The sequence below is a fragment of the Limanda limanda genome, chromosome 9, assembly GCF_963576545.1.
Source record: "Limanda limanda chromosome 9, fLimLim1.1, whole genome shotgun sequence".
NCBI lineage: Eukaryota > Metazoa > Chordata > Actinopteri > Pleuronectiformes > Pleuronectidae > Limanda > Limanda limanda.
The window spans coordinates 13,978,489-13,997,651 of NC_083644.1; the positions used below are offsets into that span (position 1 = coordinate 13,978,489).

Consider the following 19,163-nt stretch of genomic DNA (forward strand, 5'->3'; position numbering starts at 1 on the left):
TACCAGTTCCATACTTAATTATACACTTCTACATATGCAAATATGCATATCATGTTGCTTTTTTATCGTGCCCATGCAGGATCACAGAGAAAACATTTTTCAATACAGATCCTTTTTTATCCACTCTGTGTTTCCATGTAGCTCCCACGTAGCTTTATTTGTTTTGTAAACAAAACAAATAAAGGAATCAGTAACCACAGTTTATAGCAATGCCTTTAAAAGCCCTGATGAGTATTAATCAATGAATCCAATACATTTTGAATGTTGACGAACATCTGCTGATACTGATGTGTCGTATGTAAGGTCACCTCATTTGAACTGTTTATTGTATAAAAACAATATTCCCCCATGACAAAAGACCAGTGGAAGAAAGTATTTACTTGTATATAAGTATTGACAATTTTGAGATACAACATTTTTCTGCTACTTAATACTTATACTACAATATAGAGGTGCAGTGTGGTCTAGTATAGTGCTCACTATATATAAGTGGCCACTGATTACTACATTTATTTTACAGTTTTGATTATTCTTCCAGTTAAGCTTTTGCAAAAGCATTGGATAAACTGATAAAATACAAAATATAGTTCAAAATTAAACCAGTGGGTCCCTGCAGTTTTGGCTCGTGAACCCTCTCACAGCAGCAGTTTTCACATTTCAGATTGCACCCTCTTGAGTTAGAGGGGGTATGAGTGGCATAGTGCACTAACCTGAGCATCCCCAACCGGGTCCCCTGGGAGGGGTCGTCTGGTGTGAGACCCCAAACACTTGAAGACCCTCGATGTGTCCAGGTTGCACCCTGAGGTGTATCGAGAACCAACAAAGAGCAATTTCACAACTGTTCAAGGCCCAAACAGGTCAAATATTAACTATGTTAAAGAATTTAATAGAAATTGGGTCGGCAGAACTTTGATTCTTCTTGTTTTCTTTCCTGGACTGTACAACATAACGTATTGAAATGGTAAGACATTGATAGATACGTATCAACAAACTAATAGGTCATAAATAGCTGAATACTTCTAATTGTATAACTTTTCATTACTGATGCAGGGTTTTGAACGCACGACTTTTCCTTCTAATGATGTTTGGGAAGTGACCACATGACCTGATTGTTGCAAATTACAAAAAAAATCATGTAAGAACGAGTTTAAGCTTTTCGATTAAATCATTTAATTCATAAATAAAATTGCATAAATGTTCTCACAGTTAAATGTTTTATGATAAACTATACACAACTCGAGTTTGAGCTCGGTTTGATCTCAGTTTCACCTCAATTGTTGTCACTGAAAATGTAAAAATAGGACGATGTGTCAGATGTTTGTTTTCTTCAGCTCAGTGATCAGCAGTTTCATCGTTAATAATAAGAAATGACTGTGGTTGTATCGAGCAGGTATTAACAGGTGCAGCACTTTTAAAACATATAACAATATAGCAAACCTTTCTTTGCTAAAGTAAAGCTACAGTAAAAAGAATCACAAAGAACCTGTCGAAGAGCGTCCCAATACTTTGATTAAATTTTGCACCGGTAACCCCCCCCCCCCCCCCGTCTCTCTGGTGTTTTCCTTTCACATGACACACATCTTATGACTTCCTCTTTTACACAAGCAGGCAGATGTGTTGGATTCACTTTCAAAGTAATTTGAACACGAAGCTGACGCCCCTCAGATCATCTTGTTTGTTCTTTCAGGATGACCTCTCTCTTCAGTTTGTGCTGTCAGGCTCTTATCTTGTTTCTGTGTTACGCAGATTGTGGCGCTGAGATTTCCTGTAGAAATGAAGCCGGGCAGCCTGTTGATTGGTGAGTTGATATTTTACGTGGAAATCTAACAACAAGAGTGAAGCTTTAATGGCAGGATAGTTGTGATCCTTCGATTATAGCAAATGAAATGTCTTCTGTACTTTTGCAGAGAAATTATATTGTTGATACCATGTTTTGATATGTTGAGACATTAAACTGATATAATCTGTTTTGTAATTTGTTAAATATTCCCAATATGTTCTCTATAGTAAATTCCCCCCTTCATCCTCTGCAGGTTTATCATCTACAAGCTGCCCAGGTATAAGATCGGCGAGGTGGGCAGCGGCGTGGACTACATGTACCTGGACTCTTCACTGAAGAGCTGGCAGATGAGTAAATTCATGATTAACGCCAGTCAAGGAGCCGTCGCGAACACACTCAACCAGCTGTACATGGGTGAGGTCTACAAGGTGAGATCACTGTTCTTCAGGTGGGCTTCATACACAGACCTTCTGTTCTATGTCGGTGCCCGTTTGCTGAGTCGACTCTCGTGTATCCTATGGGGAACTGAACTGAAGCCTCCCCAGCAACATAAATAGTATTGTTCCTCCTCATGCCATTTGTATTATATAATGCACATTTACACGTGCTTACATATAATGATACTTAAACTTGCAGCATACTTACATTATTTTTATTTTACCATTTATAAGGAAAAAGGAAAGAGAAGGTACAAACAAAAATGGTTGAGAAAATAAATGGAATATAAGACAAAAGTCAACTCATATTGAAAACCAAAGTAAATACCCGGCATCAATCATCCATATCCAAATTAATCAGCAGCCGCCTGTAGCCATAAAATCTACTGGACAGATATTAGACTTTGATGCTCTCATCAAACTTTCAGCTAGACAGCAAATACGTTTAAAGTCCTTTAAAAATGTACAAACATTCTTTAATGAATAGCTTTCATACCTGTGTACATGTTATTGATGTTAATGTTATTTCATTTATTTAATTTTGCTTAAATTTGTTATTTAAAACGTATTATTATTATGATTCATATTTTAAATATGATTATATAAATTATGTTATTATAATAAACCTAATGAAAAACACCAGCAGTTAGAAGTAATAAAATATATGAAATGTAAAAGAAAAAAGTGTAACTTTCCATGTATTGTACGTATGAACCACTTTTCTTTACAGTCCAACAACTCAGCCTACGCACTCTACAATGATGCTCCACCATTGATGGACTACATCCAAGACTATGGACACACTAAAGGTTCAGTGGATAATCAAATAACTCAACTTGATATTCGCTAGTTTTGAGGATTTTGCTTTTACTTAACTGAGCTGAATTTGACATGTTGGGTGTATGAAAATGCTGGTAACACTTGGTGGGTCATAATTTAATATCACAACATGTCAAATAAAGTGGGTGAATTAGCACAGAATACACAGCACAGTGATATCCGTCATACCATATGGTGTCTTTAGACGTACTGTAACTGTAGGTCTGCATCCTGTTTTAGTGCATATACACATTCTGAGTCTTTTGATAGAAATATTAAAAAATCATAAAATAAAGTAGTTCCCAAATCTATTTTTAGTTTTCCACCCCTAATGTCAAAAGGTTACAGTAGATGTCTGTTTATAAAGTGAGGGCACATAGGGGTTTACAAAGTGGTGCATTCAGGGACCTGTGTATTTTTCCAGGCCTTTCGGGCCTTTCACTGCAATGATTTTGCAAAAAAGCACAGATCGATAATTCAGTATTAGGGGGAGGAAATGGTCAAAGAGCATCTGTGTGATAACTGCTGTTGACTCTGGGCTGACTTCGATTGAAGTTTATGTGTGTCCGTGCTGGTTTTCATGTATGTGCGGCTTTGTTGTCCGTGTTTTTGTGCATTAAGGGTTGTTTGTATGCATTCTGCAGGGGGGCTGCTCTTTGACCGCTCTCAAGGTTTCTGGCTGTCGCACACCGTTCCCCATTTCCCCTCGTTCCCAGAGAGAGGCTACCTTTACCCCTCCTCCGGCAAAGTCAACGGCCAGACTGCTCTGTGCGTGACCTACCAGTATGAGCAGTTTCTCCACGTAGGTGAGTGAACGCTGATGAAGCAACAGGGCCGGACTTGCTCCTGCTCTGCACACATCACAGACTTCAGCTTACAAAATTCTCTGTTTGCTCATAAAACAAGTAAACGTTTGCCCCGTGATCGGGCCTTGTGTAAGGCTGCCAGTAGCTTCCACACATGCAGACATGCATGAGTAAACACACCGCAGGGGTATTTGTACAAAGATGTTTTGACAGTCTGAGTCAAATCAATTATCGTGATCCAGTCTGCAGCCTACACGAGTTTGATATGAGAAATATAAACCTCCACCACTTCAGACAGTGGCGTCTGACAAAAAAAACCTGTTATTTAATTTGTAAATTGATGCAGATCAAATCTAAAATCTAAATCTAGTGAATTTAAATGTGACATTTGGGCCTGGTGCTCTTCTGAGTGATCTTCTAGTGTCTCACTACTCATTATCTGGCTGTTAAAGTTATTGTTATTTTTATTGCAGCCTATAGTGTAACCACTCTGTAGCTTTTTAACTACAGTGATCATAATCTGTCCTTCCTCTCTTCTGTGTGATGCATTCCCCTCCCTCTCTAGCAAAGCAGCTGGTCTACCTCTACCCACGTGTCTATAACTGCTCTGTACCGGCTGCGTTCTCGGCCGACCTGCCCCAGTTGGCCCAGTTATGTGACGGCACCAAACCACCGCTGACCTCCGATAAGAGGGTGCAGCAGCTCGTCTCAGTCCAGGGGGAAAAGTTTTTCAGTTTTGTCAAATCCGAACGCTTCGTAGATGGTTAAGTATTCCTCATGCACTATGACACATTTACCTTTTTATCCCCCGTAGACTTTTAGTTGCTCCATGAAAAAAAAATTTGCAAACAGAAGCACATTTTCTTTTTTTTTAAAAAGACAATGGAATTACACAAACGAACCACGTTGTCACCTGAATATTTACTTCACAAAAACAATCTAAACTTCAGTTTTAAACTCTGCTAAAGCATCTATTTACTGTGTTGTGTGCACATTTCAAACGCCATATTGACTCTTATCAGATGTAAACACTATCGTCTCAGAACAGAGAAGTGTGTGAACTCACCCCACCCAAGCTCTTCAGAATAACCCTCGGATCCTGATGTATTTGGCCAGTGATCTGCAAACTCGATCATATTATTGTAGAAAGTTGGTTGAACTTCATTTTCCATCTTGGATTGTTTCATTTGATTTGTAGTGGCCCTGAAAGGCCAAACTAAATATTGTGAGAAATCACCAAAATAAGACTTTTTTTTTTGTTTAAAACACAAACAATTTCATAGCATTATAACCGGGTTCACTTTGGTATGTATTTATAATTATACCTAAATTTATAATCCTAACTAACCCTTTCACTGCTGTTCACACAGATATCTACACAGGCTGGGTGGCGCAGGTCCTGGACGCCGACCTGCTGGTGGAGTCGTGGCAGAGACAAGGTCACGATCTGCCCTCCAACTGCTCCCTGCCCAAACACGTCATGAACATCAAGAGGGTTCATCTCCCCGGATCGCTCCCGTTCAAGTCCTACCACGACCACTCCAAGTGGTGTGTGTCGCAGGGTTATGACAACAACGTGACCTGCCTGGGGGACATGAACAGGGAGACAACCCAGCTGAAGCACGGCGGGGGGCTGATCTGCTCCCTCAACCCTCTGATTTACAGGGCTTTCCGACAGGCGGTGGACTGGTACATTGGCTGTTGACTGAGAGAGACGGACAGAACGATGTGGACTCTATGAGTCTGTCACTCAGAGGTTTAAAGAGGTTTTGAATCTGTGCAGGTGTAGGCATCCCTTTAAAGGTCCAGTGTGTAGGTTTAAGATGGATCTGTCAGCAGGGTCTTATAACCTAAATCTAAGAGTTGTTGTGTTTTAGTTGCCTTAGTAATTTGTTCTTTGACTTTAAGGCCACAGGGATAGGTGAGGTGAGGGGTATCTGTTGGAATGCATTATGCTCTTCCACCACTAGATATCACTATACCCCACAACCTTTTAAAAAGATACAAGAATTTTTAAAACATTAGCTTCTTTAAGAGCTTGTACGCTAAGTGAATCTTAGCCAAGTACATTCATGTAGTTCTCATATCACAGTTAAACATCACTCTAGTATTTTGTTGTGACTCTTTCTTTAATAAAGCAAAAAATAATATTTGTTTTTGTGTCCATATGTTTTTATTGAAAACTTGCATCACAACTCTTACATGTGTGTTATTTGTATATTAAAACCTTCATTTTTTTCACTTTTTATGAGGAACTACCAAAAAGAAAAACATCTCATTTTGATATATTCAAACTTTAAAAGTTCAAAATCAAAGGTGAGGTATTAGGATAAATTCAGATATAAATATATTTCAGGATCTAGGATGTCTGAATCAGGACCAACCAAGCTGACCATATTCATTTTCGGTTTGATGCCTGAAACAAAGATAACTGCAACTTGAATAACAGTCTAATACAAACTACACACCAGCTTTTAATTGTTATACTTCCTCTCTTAACACAACTTTACTATCTGTAAGTCAAAATGCATCAGATTTGAAGTAATGGACTTCAATATCACACTGAACCTCACACACCTCATGATTAGAACTGAGTGACTCGAATGAACTTTATCTCATTCAGGCATCAATGTCAGATCATCTTATTTAAAACTTAAAGCAGGGACGCTGAGGAAAAACATGCTGAGGGTTTGTGCTGCTGCAGATAGAAAAACAAAAGACTTGTATATGTATACATTTGTTTATTCTTTTTTAAATGCTAGGTTGAGATCTTTGCTTTTCTATGGTGCAGCACCTCCCTCTTGACAACATTACAATACACACTGCATCCTTCTGAGCCGTAAGGATAGATTACCAAGTTTGGGCAAAAAAATCGATGACTCATCTGCAGTGACGCTTATAAATGTGGAAGAACTTAGCTCATTGAAGGTTTCGGTTTCATTTCACGAGGACATTTGATGAAAGCATCTTAACCAGGCAGACATGGAGATGATGAGATATGTAAGTAAAGTGTTTATATGTTTTAAACTTGCCTCAGGTGTTGGTTTAGGTTGTGTATGGTTTAATGTTGTGTCTCTTCTTTCTTACAGAGGCACTTAAAGACAAACTGAAATTCACACATTCATACTCGAATACTGAACTGTAAAACTGCTGTGTTCTGCAGCTTTTAAATAACTACAGAATGCGATCCATATGTTTTAGATAATGGAGTGAACTGAGTTCATAGTTTGTTGCACTCTGTTGATTTTACATAGAGATGTTGACTGTTGCTTTGAATAATGTTTAAAAAATGAATGGATCTGGTTTGGGTGAACTATAGGTTGAACAGTCCAGGAAATGCAAAACTCTTGCAGCCTAATGATAGGAAAAAATGCTTCAGAAGGAAAATTAAATTTAAAAGTATGAATAAACATAAGTAAATGAACAGAAATTCAACCAGAAAGAAGATGAAAAAATAGAGCAAAAAATTTAATTAGATAACAATTAAGATTTTGCTTTAAGTTATTAAATCAAATTAAATAGATCACCCCAACAATATACAATTTTACAAATAATGTTTTAAAAAGGGATTTAGAAGCATCCAAAGATCCAGGGTAGAAGAGAGGACCCTACATCCATATTTTATTTTGATGCATCTAATCTAATAATGGGTTTTATTGTAGATAATTTAGGTTTAAATATATAATATATAACAAGCTTCTGTGTTTGTCTCCAGCTCTACACATGTTTTCTCCAGTAGTTATTAAACACAAATTAAATTTAAATTCCTCAGTTAGACTGTTATGATCTCATGCATCTTTTACTGTAATTAGCATATCGGACCAAAGTTACGATAAAAAGATTCACTGATATAGAAAACCCTATATCACAGAGACAGCTAATTTATCTGACATTGTAACTTCCGGACTTTGTTTGACTGTTTCAGAAAACAGTGATAAGATTCCTCTTTAGCGCTGGGATCTTCTTTCAAGCCTGCGAATCAGATGTGAGTTGCAGGAATGACGATGGAAACGAGGTCGACTGGTTGGTGGAAACTTCGATTTGTGGCAGTTTATATTTTCACCTATTTTCAGTATCAGCTGGATGCATGACAAAAATAAATTTCTCTCTGTGCCATTAGGTACATCTTATACAAGTTGCCCAACAAGAAAGACGGTGGTCTGTCATATCTGTACATGGATGAGAGCACCAATGGTTGGATACGCAGCAGAAAGACTATCGACAGCAACTCTGGCACCCTGGCCCACACCCTGAAACCTCTTCTCGACTTCTACGACAGAAAGGTAACACGTGTCTCTCTGGCATGACAGCCTGCAGTCACAAGTCCTAACAGTGTCATTGTTCCTTTTTAGACGGAAGGATTTGGATATCTGCTCCATAACGATCAGCCTCCACGACAAGTGAGAGCTGGTCCATCATATGGACACAGTAAAGGTGGGAGCTGCAATCTTTCACTGAATTGCTTTCGAAGCCGAAAAACATCCCAATATAACAAAACTGTGTTTCTGTTTCTTCTGTTTTTACGACCTGAAGGAGTCGTAATGTTGGACAGACGAACTGGAGTCTGGCTCTCACACAGCACACCAAAATTTCCAACATATCGCAGTAAAGACTTCTGGCCTAAAAGTGGAAATGCTAATGCTCAAACATTTATATGTGTCACTTACCCCTATGCTACATTCAAACAAATAGGTAGGTTAATGCTATTTTTTAATTTGCTCTAAATGGGAGACAATCCCATTGACCAATAACATCTTGTATATAAATTCTCAGGACTGCAGCTCAAATACATCCACCCTTATTCATTCGACTCTGACATACCAACAACCTTTCCACCTGACCTGCGCTTTGTGGCACAGAGAACCCGCTACCAGAACAATTGGCCCTTGGACAATGTCATGTTCAAGGTAGTGAACCTGACATCGGTGAAAGGACAGAACTTCACCAGCTTTGCAAAATACAGAACATTTGGGGATGGTAAGTGTTTGCAGTCTAAAAAGTTAAAATTAGGTTGATGATAAACTTGATAAATAGGAAACACTTGCTCTCACTAAGAAAATGTGTCACCCTGTACACTGAGAAAAATAATTGCTACCAACATTAAAAATTACTTTTTAAACTACATTTTTTCTGGAGACAGAAGTATCGATTCTCAGGGGATGCATCAGGGAGACATCACCTAATCTGAGCTGTCTTTTCTAAAAGGAGTCTTATCATCTCCCCCTGGTCCGTGGCCAGTCACAGTGGCCACGGACTGCTGGGGACTAAGTGAAATAGAATAAAACTAAAATGATCAAATAGACCTGAACCATAAATAGTTTTTTCAAAGTGAATATAGCCAATGGATTAATAAAAGTTTTACCAATTGAATTAATTTGAGTTGGTCCCAAAACTTTCTTTTTTCAGGGTATGTATCCAAGTTGTGTTTTTTTTTATGTACTTGTGAAATGTTTTTCTAAAATGTTGTGCACTTCTCTTTTTCATGGTTTATGTGTTCCGCTTTGTTTTCACTGTCTTCACAGATATTAACTCTGGCCTCATTGTAAATCACTTGAAGCAGGATCTGTACGTCAAGAGCTGGGGAACTTTGAGTCGCCCTCTGCCTTCTAACTGCACCATCCCTCACCATGTGTACAATGTGAAGAAGGTAAAACTTCCCGGCACGCAAACCTTCACCGACACTGTCGATCACTCCAAGTGGATTGTGACTGCTGACCGTGTCTGGACCTGCATCGCCGACATGAACAGGGAGGAGAGTCAGAAGGGCAGAGGTGGAGGAGCCATATGCATCAATGATGCTTTGATCGGTGATGCTTTCTTCTCACTGATCAGGGAGAGAGAGCCATGTGACGGTGAACATGCTGGTGATCCACAAAGAGCTTTAACGGCACAACCCTCTGAATTCATTTTTTTAAAAATTCAGGAAAATGAAGTAACTTATACAGAAATTTGTTTTGTTGTACTGTATGAATTTGTAGAAATTATATCCGAGTTTGTTTTACAGGGTTCCTGCCGGTTCTTAAAAAGTATTATAAGTAGATATACATTTAGGGAAAAGCAAGACCCTTAAAAAGTCTTAAATCTTTTTCACATTCAAGACCCTTTACATGTGTTGTTTTTTCGATGTGATAGCATATTTGGCCAAAGATTTTGTTAAAAGTTTATGTGAATTCCTTTATTCTAGTCCTCACAACAGCTTAGCAAAAAAATGACCTTGCGTTCAAGCGGGGACGGGGCTCAAGCGGCGTTGCTAAGCAACGTTTGTCTCAGAGCGCGAGACTGCAGCGCGATTAGCGCTTGTCATTTTGTCAAATCTTCCATGTAGAGGACGGCTTGCTGCAAATATTGCGCTATTAATTATTTATATTGCTGCAAAGGAATAGGCAACAGGGAAGTGTAAATTGGCAGAGTCGTGGTCGGAAAACGAGCAGTTCAAGCCCTGGTTGAAGCTCGTCGCTGGGAATGACCGGGAGGATTACTGTTCAGTCTGTAAAAAGAAAGTTAGTGTAGCTTCAATGGGGATCAATGCTATGCGGTCATATATGCAAGGCGCTAGCCACAAATCCATTGCGGAACGCAGACAGCGGTTGTCCATCGATCATTGGGCAACACCTTCCTCGGCTAACGTTATTACACCACCCAGTACGAGTACAACAGCTGAAGCTAATAACGTTAACATTACTGCTAGTGTTGCTAACTTTACTCAGTTGCCGCCGCTTCAACTTCTACAGACCACAGAGTGACGCTGGGAGCCACACCACCGCTGCACGCACAAGTGTTGTGGTGTCTCGACACAACAGTAAAACACAATTCTCTCACGTCCATTGAAGGAATTTCAGCAGAAAAAACGCACTGAGCTGGTGCAAACCGAAAAGTTGGAATCCAGGAAACCAAAGCAACTGAATGGAGGCACAGGCCATGACTCGTATTTGTAAGGAGTGAGCAGTCCCACAGCTTAGTCAGTTTCATCCATCTTCAAAGTTGGTTTCATCCCTGTTCAAAGTTTCCATAAGAACATTTCTGAGTTCTATTATTATTTCATAATACTGGGAGAATGGGGCAGATGGTAATTTTCTTCAGGTGAGAAAACAGACTAGTTTCCCTGTGTATGTCAGTTGAAAACTTTGTTGCACTAAAGACATGCCACATGGTGGCTCTTTTTGAGAAAGTTATTGCATATCAGTGACAATTTGGATCTTATTTGTTATATTTATGCTGCAAAAAAGTGTTATTATTTCAAGTATTGTAAAAGTGCCTATTGCAGAGTTAACTGAACCATTTCCTGCTCAGTTTGTCTGTGCAGTGTTTCTCACACCACAAGTAGATTCTGATCTAGCCTCTTAATTTTTCTCGCACCAGAGAAAAGTGCACCAGATTGATGCATCTTTACTTCAAAATGTACTAAATCTTCTTCCAAAAAGGGTCCAGGGTCAATCCATCATAATCTCTCCAAATCCTGTGGGAAACACTGTTGTGTGCATGTGTGAGTGAGTGAGCATGTTATTGTTATAAATAAACTGTGGGTTTTTTTCATTAAAATTGTGCCTTTTGGCTTAGTAACTCAATTTATTATTTTGAGCTTCATTCCCTTGTGGCCTATCTGAATTATGTTGTGTTGATACAGTGCTCCATAGTAGTTCTGACAAACTAACACTTAATTTTGCAATCTCAAACTCAATTGGGTTAAAGGTGTGTTGCTGATGTAACCGGTTACAGCTCGTAGTGGCGCTGGGGTCTTGAAAAATATTAGAAGGGTCTTGTAAAATATTGAACTTAATCTCAGGATTGCTGCATATACCCTGTTTTAGTGTATGATCAACTCTGTCTTTTATTTTCTGTGTGGTTTATTTCTACAAATCAAAGACTGCATGGCTGGTATTTTAAATCATGTTTTAAGAAGAAATAATGTGTTTAAATTGCTTGATTACCTTTATTTTAACATATATATCCTTATTGCCTGTAATGTATATGTTCTAATTATTACATAAGGCTCAAGACATTAAAAAAAACTGTGATTAGTCGGTGAAAAAATACATTGTTTTAAATTTTCTCTTTTTCTGGGACCTACTGAGCTTTGGCTGCAAGGTTAGAAAAACCTGAAGAAGAAATTGTCATATTTTTTTTATGTATTTTATTTCTTTTAAAACATATTTGTGTATTTCGTTTTGTTATGTTATATTTAGAATATGTCAGAGACAGTCCACACATAGTAAGATGTAATGTATCTAGTGTTCATTCAAGCATCTTGAAACGGTCTACAAAGCAGAAATTAAACCGCACTGCAAAGTCACGTCCACAAAGGAAGTTTTTGTATGTGTTTGTTAGTTAGTGTTTGTTAGTTAGTAGGTTTACACAAAAACTCCTAAATCTTTCAATTTCTCAGAGAATAATTCATGGATCTTGATGAAAAAAGACATATTTAAATTGTAAATTGATGCAGATCAAATCTAAAATCTAAATCTAGTGAATTTAAATGTGACATTTGGGCCTGGTGCTCTTCTGAGTGATCTTCTAGTGTCTTACTACTCATTTTCTGGCTGTTAGGGTTATTGTTATTTTTATCGGGGTCTATAGTTTAACCACTTTGTAGCTTTTTACTACAGTGATCTTAATCTGTCCTTCCTCTCTCTTCTGTGTGATGCATTCCCCTCCCTCTCTAGCAAAGCAGCTGGTCTACCTTTACCCACGTGTCTATAACTGCTCTGTACCGGCTGCGTTCTCGGCCGACCTGCCCCAGTTGGCCCAGTTATGCGACGGCACCAAACCCCCGCTGACCTCCGATAAGAGGGTGCAGCAGCTCGTCTCAGTCCAGGGGGAAAAGTTTTTCAGTTTTGTCAAATCCGAACGCTTCGTAGACGGTTAAGTATTCCTCATGCAGTGTGACACATTTACCTTTTTATCCCCCGTAGACTTTTAGTTGCTCCATGATAAAAAATGTTATGCAAACAGAGGCACATTTACTTTTTTTTAAAGACAATGGAATTACACAAACAAACCACGTTGTCACCTGAATATTTACTTCACAAAAACAATCTAAACTTCAGTTTTAAACTCTGCTAAAGCATCTACCCACTGTGTTGTGTGCACATTTCACACGCCATATTGACTCTTATCAGATGTACACACTATCGTCTCAGAACAGAGAAGTGTGTGAACTCACCCCACCCAAGCTCTTCAGAAGTACCCGCGGATCCTGATGTATTTGGCCAGAGATCTGCAAACTCAAGTTGTGTGAACTTCATTTTCACTTGATTTGTAGTGGCCCTGAAAGGCCAAACTAAATATTGTTAGAAATCACCAAAATAAGACTTTTTTTTTTGTTTAAAACACAAACAATTTCATAGCATTATAACCGGGTTCACTTTGGTATGTATTTATAATTATACCTAAATTTATAATCCTAACTAACCCTTTCACTGCTGTTCACACAGATATCTACACAGGCTGGGTGGCGCAGGTCCTGGACGCCGACCTGCTGGTGGAGTCGTGGCAGAGACAAGGTCACGATCTGCCCTCCAACTGCTCCCTGCCCAAACACGTCATGAACATCAAGAGGGTTCATCTCCCCGGATCGCTCCCGTTCAAGTCCTACCACGACCACTCCAAGTGGTGTGTGTCGCAGGGTCAGTGTTGGGGAGTAACGGAATACATGTAACGGCGTTACGTATTTAGAATACAAATTATGAGTAACTGTATTCCGTTACAGTTACAAATTAAATAGATGGTATTCAGAAAACAGTTACATTGTTGAAATCAGTGGATTACATGACGGTACTTCTCTGTTTCACGAGTTTAATCACTGTCTCGTAAATCCACCGGAGGCAAAGCCCCCAGGAAGCAGCTGGAGACCAGGGCTGCCGTAAGAGCGCCCGGACCCCGGCGGCGTGAAGAAGCTTCACCGCTACCCGCTCGGGACCGTTACAGGCCCCGGGACCTTGGCTCTGAGAGAGTTCCGTCGCTACCAGAAATCTACGGAGCTGCTGATCCGCAAGCTGCCCTTCCAGCGCCTGGTGAGAGAAGACCGACCTGCGCTCCCAGAGCTCCGCTGTCATGGCTCTGCAGGAGACCAGCGAGGCATGCAGGGTTCACACCGGACGCTGAAGCGACGCTAAAATAATATCACCCGTTGACCCAGTAGTATAAAAGCATATGGTCACTTGTTGCTCCAACATTAACTGCAACAGCGTCCCAATTTAATGTCATCCATCTTCAAGAACTTCTCCGCTGTTTGCTCCGTTCAATGTCGGGTGTCGAGGGTAAATTACGTATTCTCCGCCCCCCCCCCCTCTCTTTATTTAAAACTCCAGGACAACAGAAGGGGAATACAAACTATGGGATGCATGCTTTATCATTTATATCATATAAAATATGTCATCAATATCGTTTAAAATCCTTTTTCAGTGTGTTTCCTGGAGCGATATGCTCGCGTCAAGCGCAAAAAATAGACCCGACGCCGAAACGATCGCTGCACGGCGCGAGGCAGCCTTGGCGCAGGGGGGGGGTTCAGCCTCCGGTGAGACCCGCACAGAGGTGAGTGTGGATGGGAGCCGGACATCCAGCGGGCCCGCAGCATCGGTGGAGAGAGAGTTTAAACTGCTGCTGCTCCACTGACTATAACAACGCCGCAATCATACACTTAAAAAATGCAATACAAACCGGAAGTATTCCAAGTATTCAGAATACGTTACTCAGATTAGTTAATGTAATGGAATACGTTACAGATTACATTTTTGTGCATGTATTCTGTATTCTGTAACGGAATACGTTTTGAAAGTATCCTTCCCAACACTGCGCAGGGTTATGACAACAACGTGACCTGCCTGGGGGACATGAACAGGGAGACGACCCAGCTGAAGCGCGGTGGGGGGCTGATCTGCTCCCTCAACCCCCTGATTTACAGGGCTTTCCGACAGGCGGTGGACTGGTACATTGGCTGTTGACTGAGAGAGACGGACAGAACGATGTGGACTCTATGAGTCTGACACTCAGAGGTTTAAAGAGGTTTTGAATCTGTGCAGGTGTAGGCATCCCTTTAAAGGTCCAGTGTGTAGGTTTAAGATGGATCCGTCAGCAGTGTCTAATAACCTAAATCTAAGAGTTGTTGTGTTTTAGTTGCCTTAGTAATTTGTTCTTTGACTTTAAGGCCACGTAGTTACTCCTCTCCACGCACAGGGAAAGGTGAGGTGAGAGGTATCTGTTGGAATGCATTATGCTCTTCCACCACTAGATATCACTATACCCCACAACCTTTTAAAAAGATACAAGAATTTTTTTAAACATTAGCTTCTTTAAGAGCTTGTACTCTAAGTGAATCTTAGCCAAGTACATTCATGTAGTTCTCATATCACAGTTAAACATCACTGTTGTATTTTGTTGTGACTCTTTCTATGAAGCAACAAATAGTATTTGTTTTTGTGTCCATATGTTTTTATTGAAAACTTGCATCACAACTCTTACATGTGTTTTATTTGTATATTAGAAACTTAATTTTTTTCACTTTTTATGAGGAACTACCGAAAGAAAAAAACATCTCATTTTGATTATATTAAAACTTTAAAAGCTCAAAATCAAAGGTGAAGTATTAGGATAAATTCACATATAAGTGTATTTCAGAATCTATGATGTCTGAATCAGGACTAACCAAGCTGACCATATTTATTTTGTGTTTGATGCCTGAAACAAAGACAATTTCAACTTGAATCACATTATGATACAAACTACCCACCAGCTTTTAATTGTTATACTTCCTCTCATAACACAACTTTACTAACTGTAAGTCAAAATGCATCAGATTTGAAGTAATGGACTTTAATATCACACTGAACCTCACACACCTCATGATTCAAACTGAGTGACTCGAATTAACTTTATCTCATTCAGGCATCAATGTAAGATCATCTTATTTAAAACTTAAAGCAAGGACGCTGAGGAAAAACACACACGCACACTCAGTTCTAGGTATCGTCAGACTGTCATGATTAAAGAATAAATATTTAAACACCTCACAGGGTTTGTGCTGCTGCAGCTGGAAAAACAAAAGACTTGCATAAGAACATATTTGTTTTATTGTTTTTAAAATGCTAGATTGAGATCTTTGCGTTTCTATTGTGCAGCACCTCCCTCTTTACAACATTACAATACACAATGCATTCTCCTCAGCCCATTGGGTAGATTAACAAGTTTAGGCAGAAAATCAATGACTCATCTGCAGTGAATGAGGAACAAGTAAGCTCATTGAAGGTTTCATGTAACGAGGACATTTGATTAAAGTCTCTTAACCAAGCAGACATGGAGATGATGAGATTTGTAAGTAAAGTTTTTATATGTTTTAAACTTGGTGTTGGTGGAGATTGTGTATGTTTTAATGTTGTGTCTCTTCTTTCTTTCAGAGGCACTTAAAGACAAACTGAAATTCACACATTCATACTTGAATACTAAACTGTAAAACTGCTGTGTTCTGCAGTTTTTAAATAACTGCAGAATGCAATCGATATGTTTGAGATAATGGAGTAAACTGAGTTCATAGTTTGTTGCACTGTGTTGATTTTACATAGAAATAAAATAAAATAAACAGAAATTCAACCAGGAAGAAGATGAAATAATAGAACAAAAAATGAAATTAGATAATGATTGAATTAATTCAAATTAAATAGATCACCTCACCAAAAACATTTTTACAAATAATGTTTTAACAAGATATTTAAATGAAGTCCAAAGATCCAAGGTAGAAGACTGGACCCTAAATCAAGATTTTATTTTTGAGGCATCTAATCTAAGAATCGATTTTATTGTAGATAGGATAAGTTAGGTTTAAATATAATATATAAAATAAGGTTATGTATTTGTCTCTAGCTCTACACATGTTTTCTACAGAAGTCATCAAAACACAAATAAAAATAAAAATGTCTCAGTTGGACGTTGATGATATGATGCATCTTTTACTGTAATTAGCATATAGCGCCAAAGTTACGATTAAAAGATTCACTGATATAGAAAACCCTATATCACAGAGACAGCTAATTTAGCTGACATTGTAACTCTCGGACCTTGTTTTGAGTGTTTCAGAAAACAGTGATAAGATTCCTCTTTAGCGCTGGGATCTTTTTTCCAAGCCTGCGAATCAGATGTGAGTTGCAGGGATGACGATGGAAACGAGGTCGACTGGTTGGTGGAAACTTCGATTTGTGGCAGTTTATATTTTCACCTTTTCTCAGTTTCAGCTGGACGCATGACAAAACTACATTTCTCTCTGTGCCATTAGGTACATCTTATACAAGTTGCCCAACATGAAAGACGGCGGTCTCTCATATCTGTACATGGATGAGAGCACCAGTGGTTGGATACGCAGCAGAAAGACTATCAATAGCAGCTCTGGCACCCTGGCCCACACCCTGAAACCTCTTCTCGACTTCTACGTCAGAAAGGTAAGACGTGTCTCTCTGGCATGACAGCCTGCAGTCACAAGTCCTGACAGTGTCATTGTTCATTTTAGATGGAAGGATTTGGATATCTGCTCTATAACGATCAGTCTCCATGGAAAATGGCTCCTGCATCATTTGGACACAGTAAAGGTGGGAGCTGCAATCTATCACTGTATTGCTTTCAAAGCTAAAAAACATCCCTATATAACAAAGCTGTGTTTCTGTTTCTTCTGTTTTACGACCTGAAGGAGTCGTAATGTTGGACAGAAGAACTGGAGTCTGGCTCTCACACAGCACACCAAAATTTCCAACATATCAGAATAAAGACTTCTGGCCTAAAAGTGGAAACGCTAATGCTCAAACATTTATATGTGTCACTTACTCCTATAGTAACTTCACAGAAATAGGTAGGTTAATTCCGTTTGTTAATTTTCTTAAAAGGGGAGAAAATCCCATTGAACAATAACATATTGTATCTAAATTATCAGGACTGCAGCTCAAATACATCCACCCTTATTCATTCGACTATGACATACCCACAACCTTTCCACGTGAGCTGCGCTGTTTGACAGAGAAAGGCTGCTACCCAAAGAAGTGGCCCTGGGCTAGAAAAGCGACGCTGACTTCGGTGAAAGGACAGACGTTCAGCAGCTTTGCAAAATACACACGATTTCGGAATGGTAAGTGGTTGCAGTCTAAAAAGTTAAGATTAGGTTGATGATGAACTTGACAAATAGGAAACACTTGCTCTCATTAAGAAAACGTGTGATCCTGTACACTGAAAAAAATAATTGTTACCAACATTAAAAATTACTTTTCATATTACATTTTTTCTGGAGACGAAAGTATAGATTCTTAGGGGATGCATCGGGGAGACATCATCAAATCTGAGCTGTCTTTTCTCACTGGAGTATCATCATCTGCCCAAGTCACGTTGGCCACGGACTGTTGGGGACTAAGTGAAATAGATAAAACTAAATTGACAAATTAGACTTGAACCATAAATAGTTTTAACAAAGTGAATTTATTCAATGTATTAATATAACTTCCTTTTGTTCATTTGTTTTACCAATTGAGGTAATTTTTGAGTTGGTCCAAAATCTTTATTTTTTCAGTGTATATATCCAATTTGTGTTTTTTTATGTACTTGTCAAATGTTTTTCTAAAATGTTGTGCACTTCTCTATTTCATGGTCTATGTGTTCCGCTTTGTTTTCAATTCTTTCAAAGATATTTACTCTGGCCTTATTGTAAACGTTGTGAAGCAGGATCTGTACGTTAAGAGCTGGGGAAAGATGCGTCGCCCCCTGAATTCTACCTGCAGCGGCCCTCACCATGTGTACAATGTGAAGAAGGTAAAACTTCCCCGCACGCAGACCTTCAACGACACTGTCGATCACACCAAGTGGAGCGTGACTGCTGACCGTGGCTGGACCTGCATTGCCGACATGAACAGGGAGGAGAGTCAGAATAGTAGAGGTGGAGGAGCCATATGCATCAATGATGCTGTGGTCGGTAAAGCTTTCTATTCACTGATCAGGGAGACAGAGAAATGTGGCACTGAACATGCTGGTGCTCCTCAAAAAGAGCTTTAAGGGCACAACCTCCTGAATATTTTTTTTTTTTAAGTCAGGAAACTTAAGTGACTTATCCAGAAATTTGTTTGGTTGTACTCTATACATTTTCGAAGTTATACCCAAGTTTGTTTTAGTGTATGATCAACTCTGTCTTTTATTTTCGGTGTGGTTTATTTCTACAAATCAAAGACTGCATCGCTATTATTTTAAATCATGTTTCAAGAAGTTTAAGAAGAAAAAATGTGTTTTAATAGCTTGATTACATTTATTTTAACATATATATCTTTATTGCCTGTCATTTTTTTCTTATCATAACATGAAGCT

The 19,163-nt window shown here is 39.0% G+C and overlaps 3 protein-coding genes across 4 annotated transcripts; all 3 read left to right on the plus strand.

Annotated features, from left to right (window-relative positions):
- Positions 1–1,595: 1,595 nt before the first annotated feature.
- Positions 1,596–5,995, plus strand: dnase2b (deoxyribonuclease II beta). Of its 2 annotated transcripts, XM_061078631.1 has the most exons (7): positions 1,596–1,634; positions 1,747–1,798; positions 2,034–2,208; positions 2,948–3,026; positions 3,681–3,842; positions 4,408–4,605; positions 5,213–5,995. In XM_061078631.1, the coding sequence occupies exons 1-7, from the start codon at positions 1,613–1,615 to the stop codon at positions 5,545–5,547; spliced, it is 1,023 nt and encodes a 340-aa protein (XP_060934614.1). In that variant the 5' UTR covers positions 1,596–1,612; the 3' UTR covers positions 5,548–5,995. The 2 variants fall into 2 exon arrangements, with proteins under 2 accessions (XP_060934614.1, XP_060934613.1); XM_061078630.1 differs by lacking the exon at positions 1,596–1,634 and having other exon boundaries at positions 1,643–1,798.
- Positions 5,996–6,794: 799 nt separating this feature from the next.
- LOC133010956 (deoxyribonuclease-2-alpha-like) lies at positions 6,795–11,652 on the plus strand. Its single transcript, XM_061078626.1, has 7 exons — positions 6,795–6,842; positions 7,768–7,865; positions 7,963–8,125; positions 8,195–8,276; positions 8,376–8,534; positions 8,616–8,819; positions 9,365–11,652. Exons 1-7 carry the CDS (start codon positions 6,825–6,827, stop codon positions 9,910–9,912), a joined length of 1,272 nt encoding a protein of 423 aa, XP_060934609.1. The 5' UTR covers positions 6,795–6,824; the 3' UTR covers positions 9,913–11,652.
- A 4,478-nt stretch (positions 11,653–16,130) lies between these two features.
- LOC133011171 (deoxyribonuclease-2-alpha-like) lies at positions 16,131–18,857 on the plus strand. Its single transcript, XM_061078877.1, is given in 8 exon segments — positions 16,131–16,148; positions 16,908–16,943; positions 16,945–17,006; positions 17,104–17,266; positions 17,335–17,413; positions 17,512–17,670; positions 17,752–17,943; positions 18,493–18,857. Coding segments are annotated over 8 exon segments (1,074 nt in total).
- The last annotated feature ends 306 nt before the right edge of the window (positions 18,858–19,163 follow it).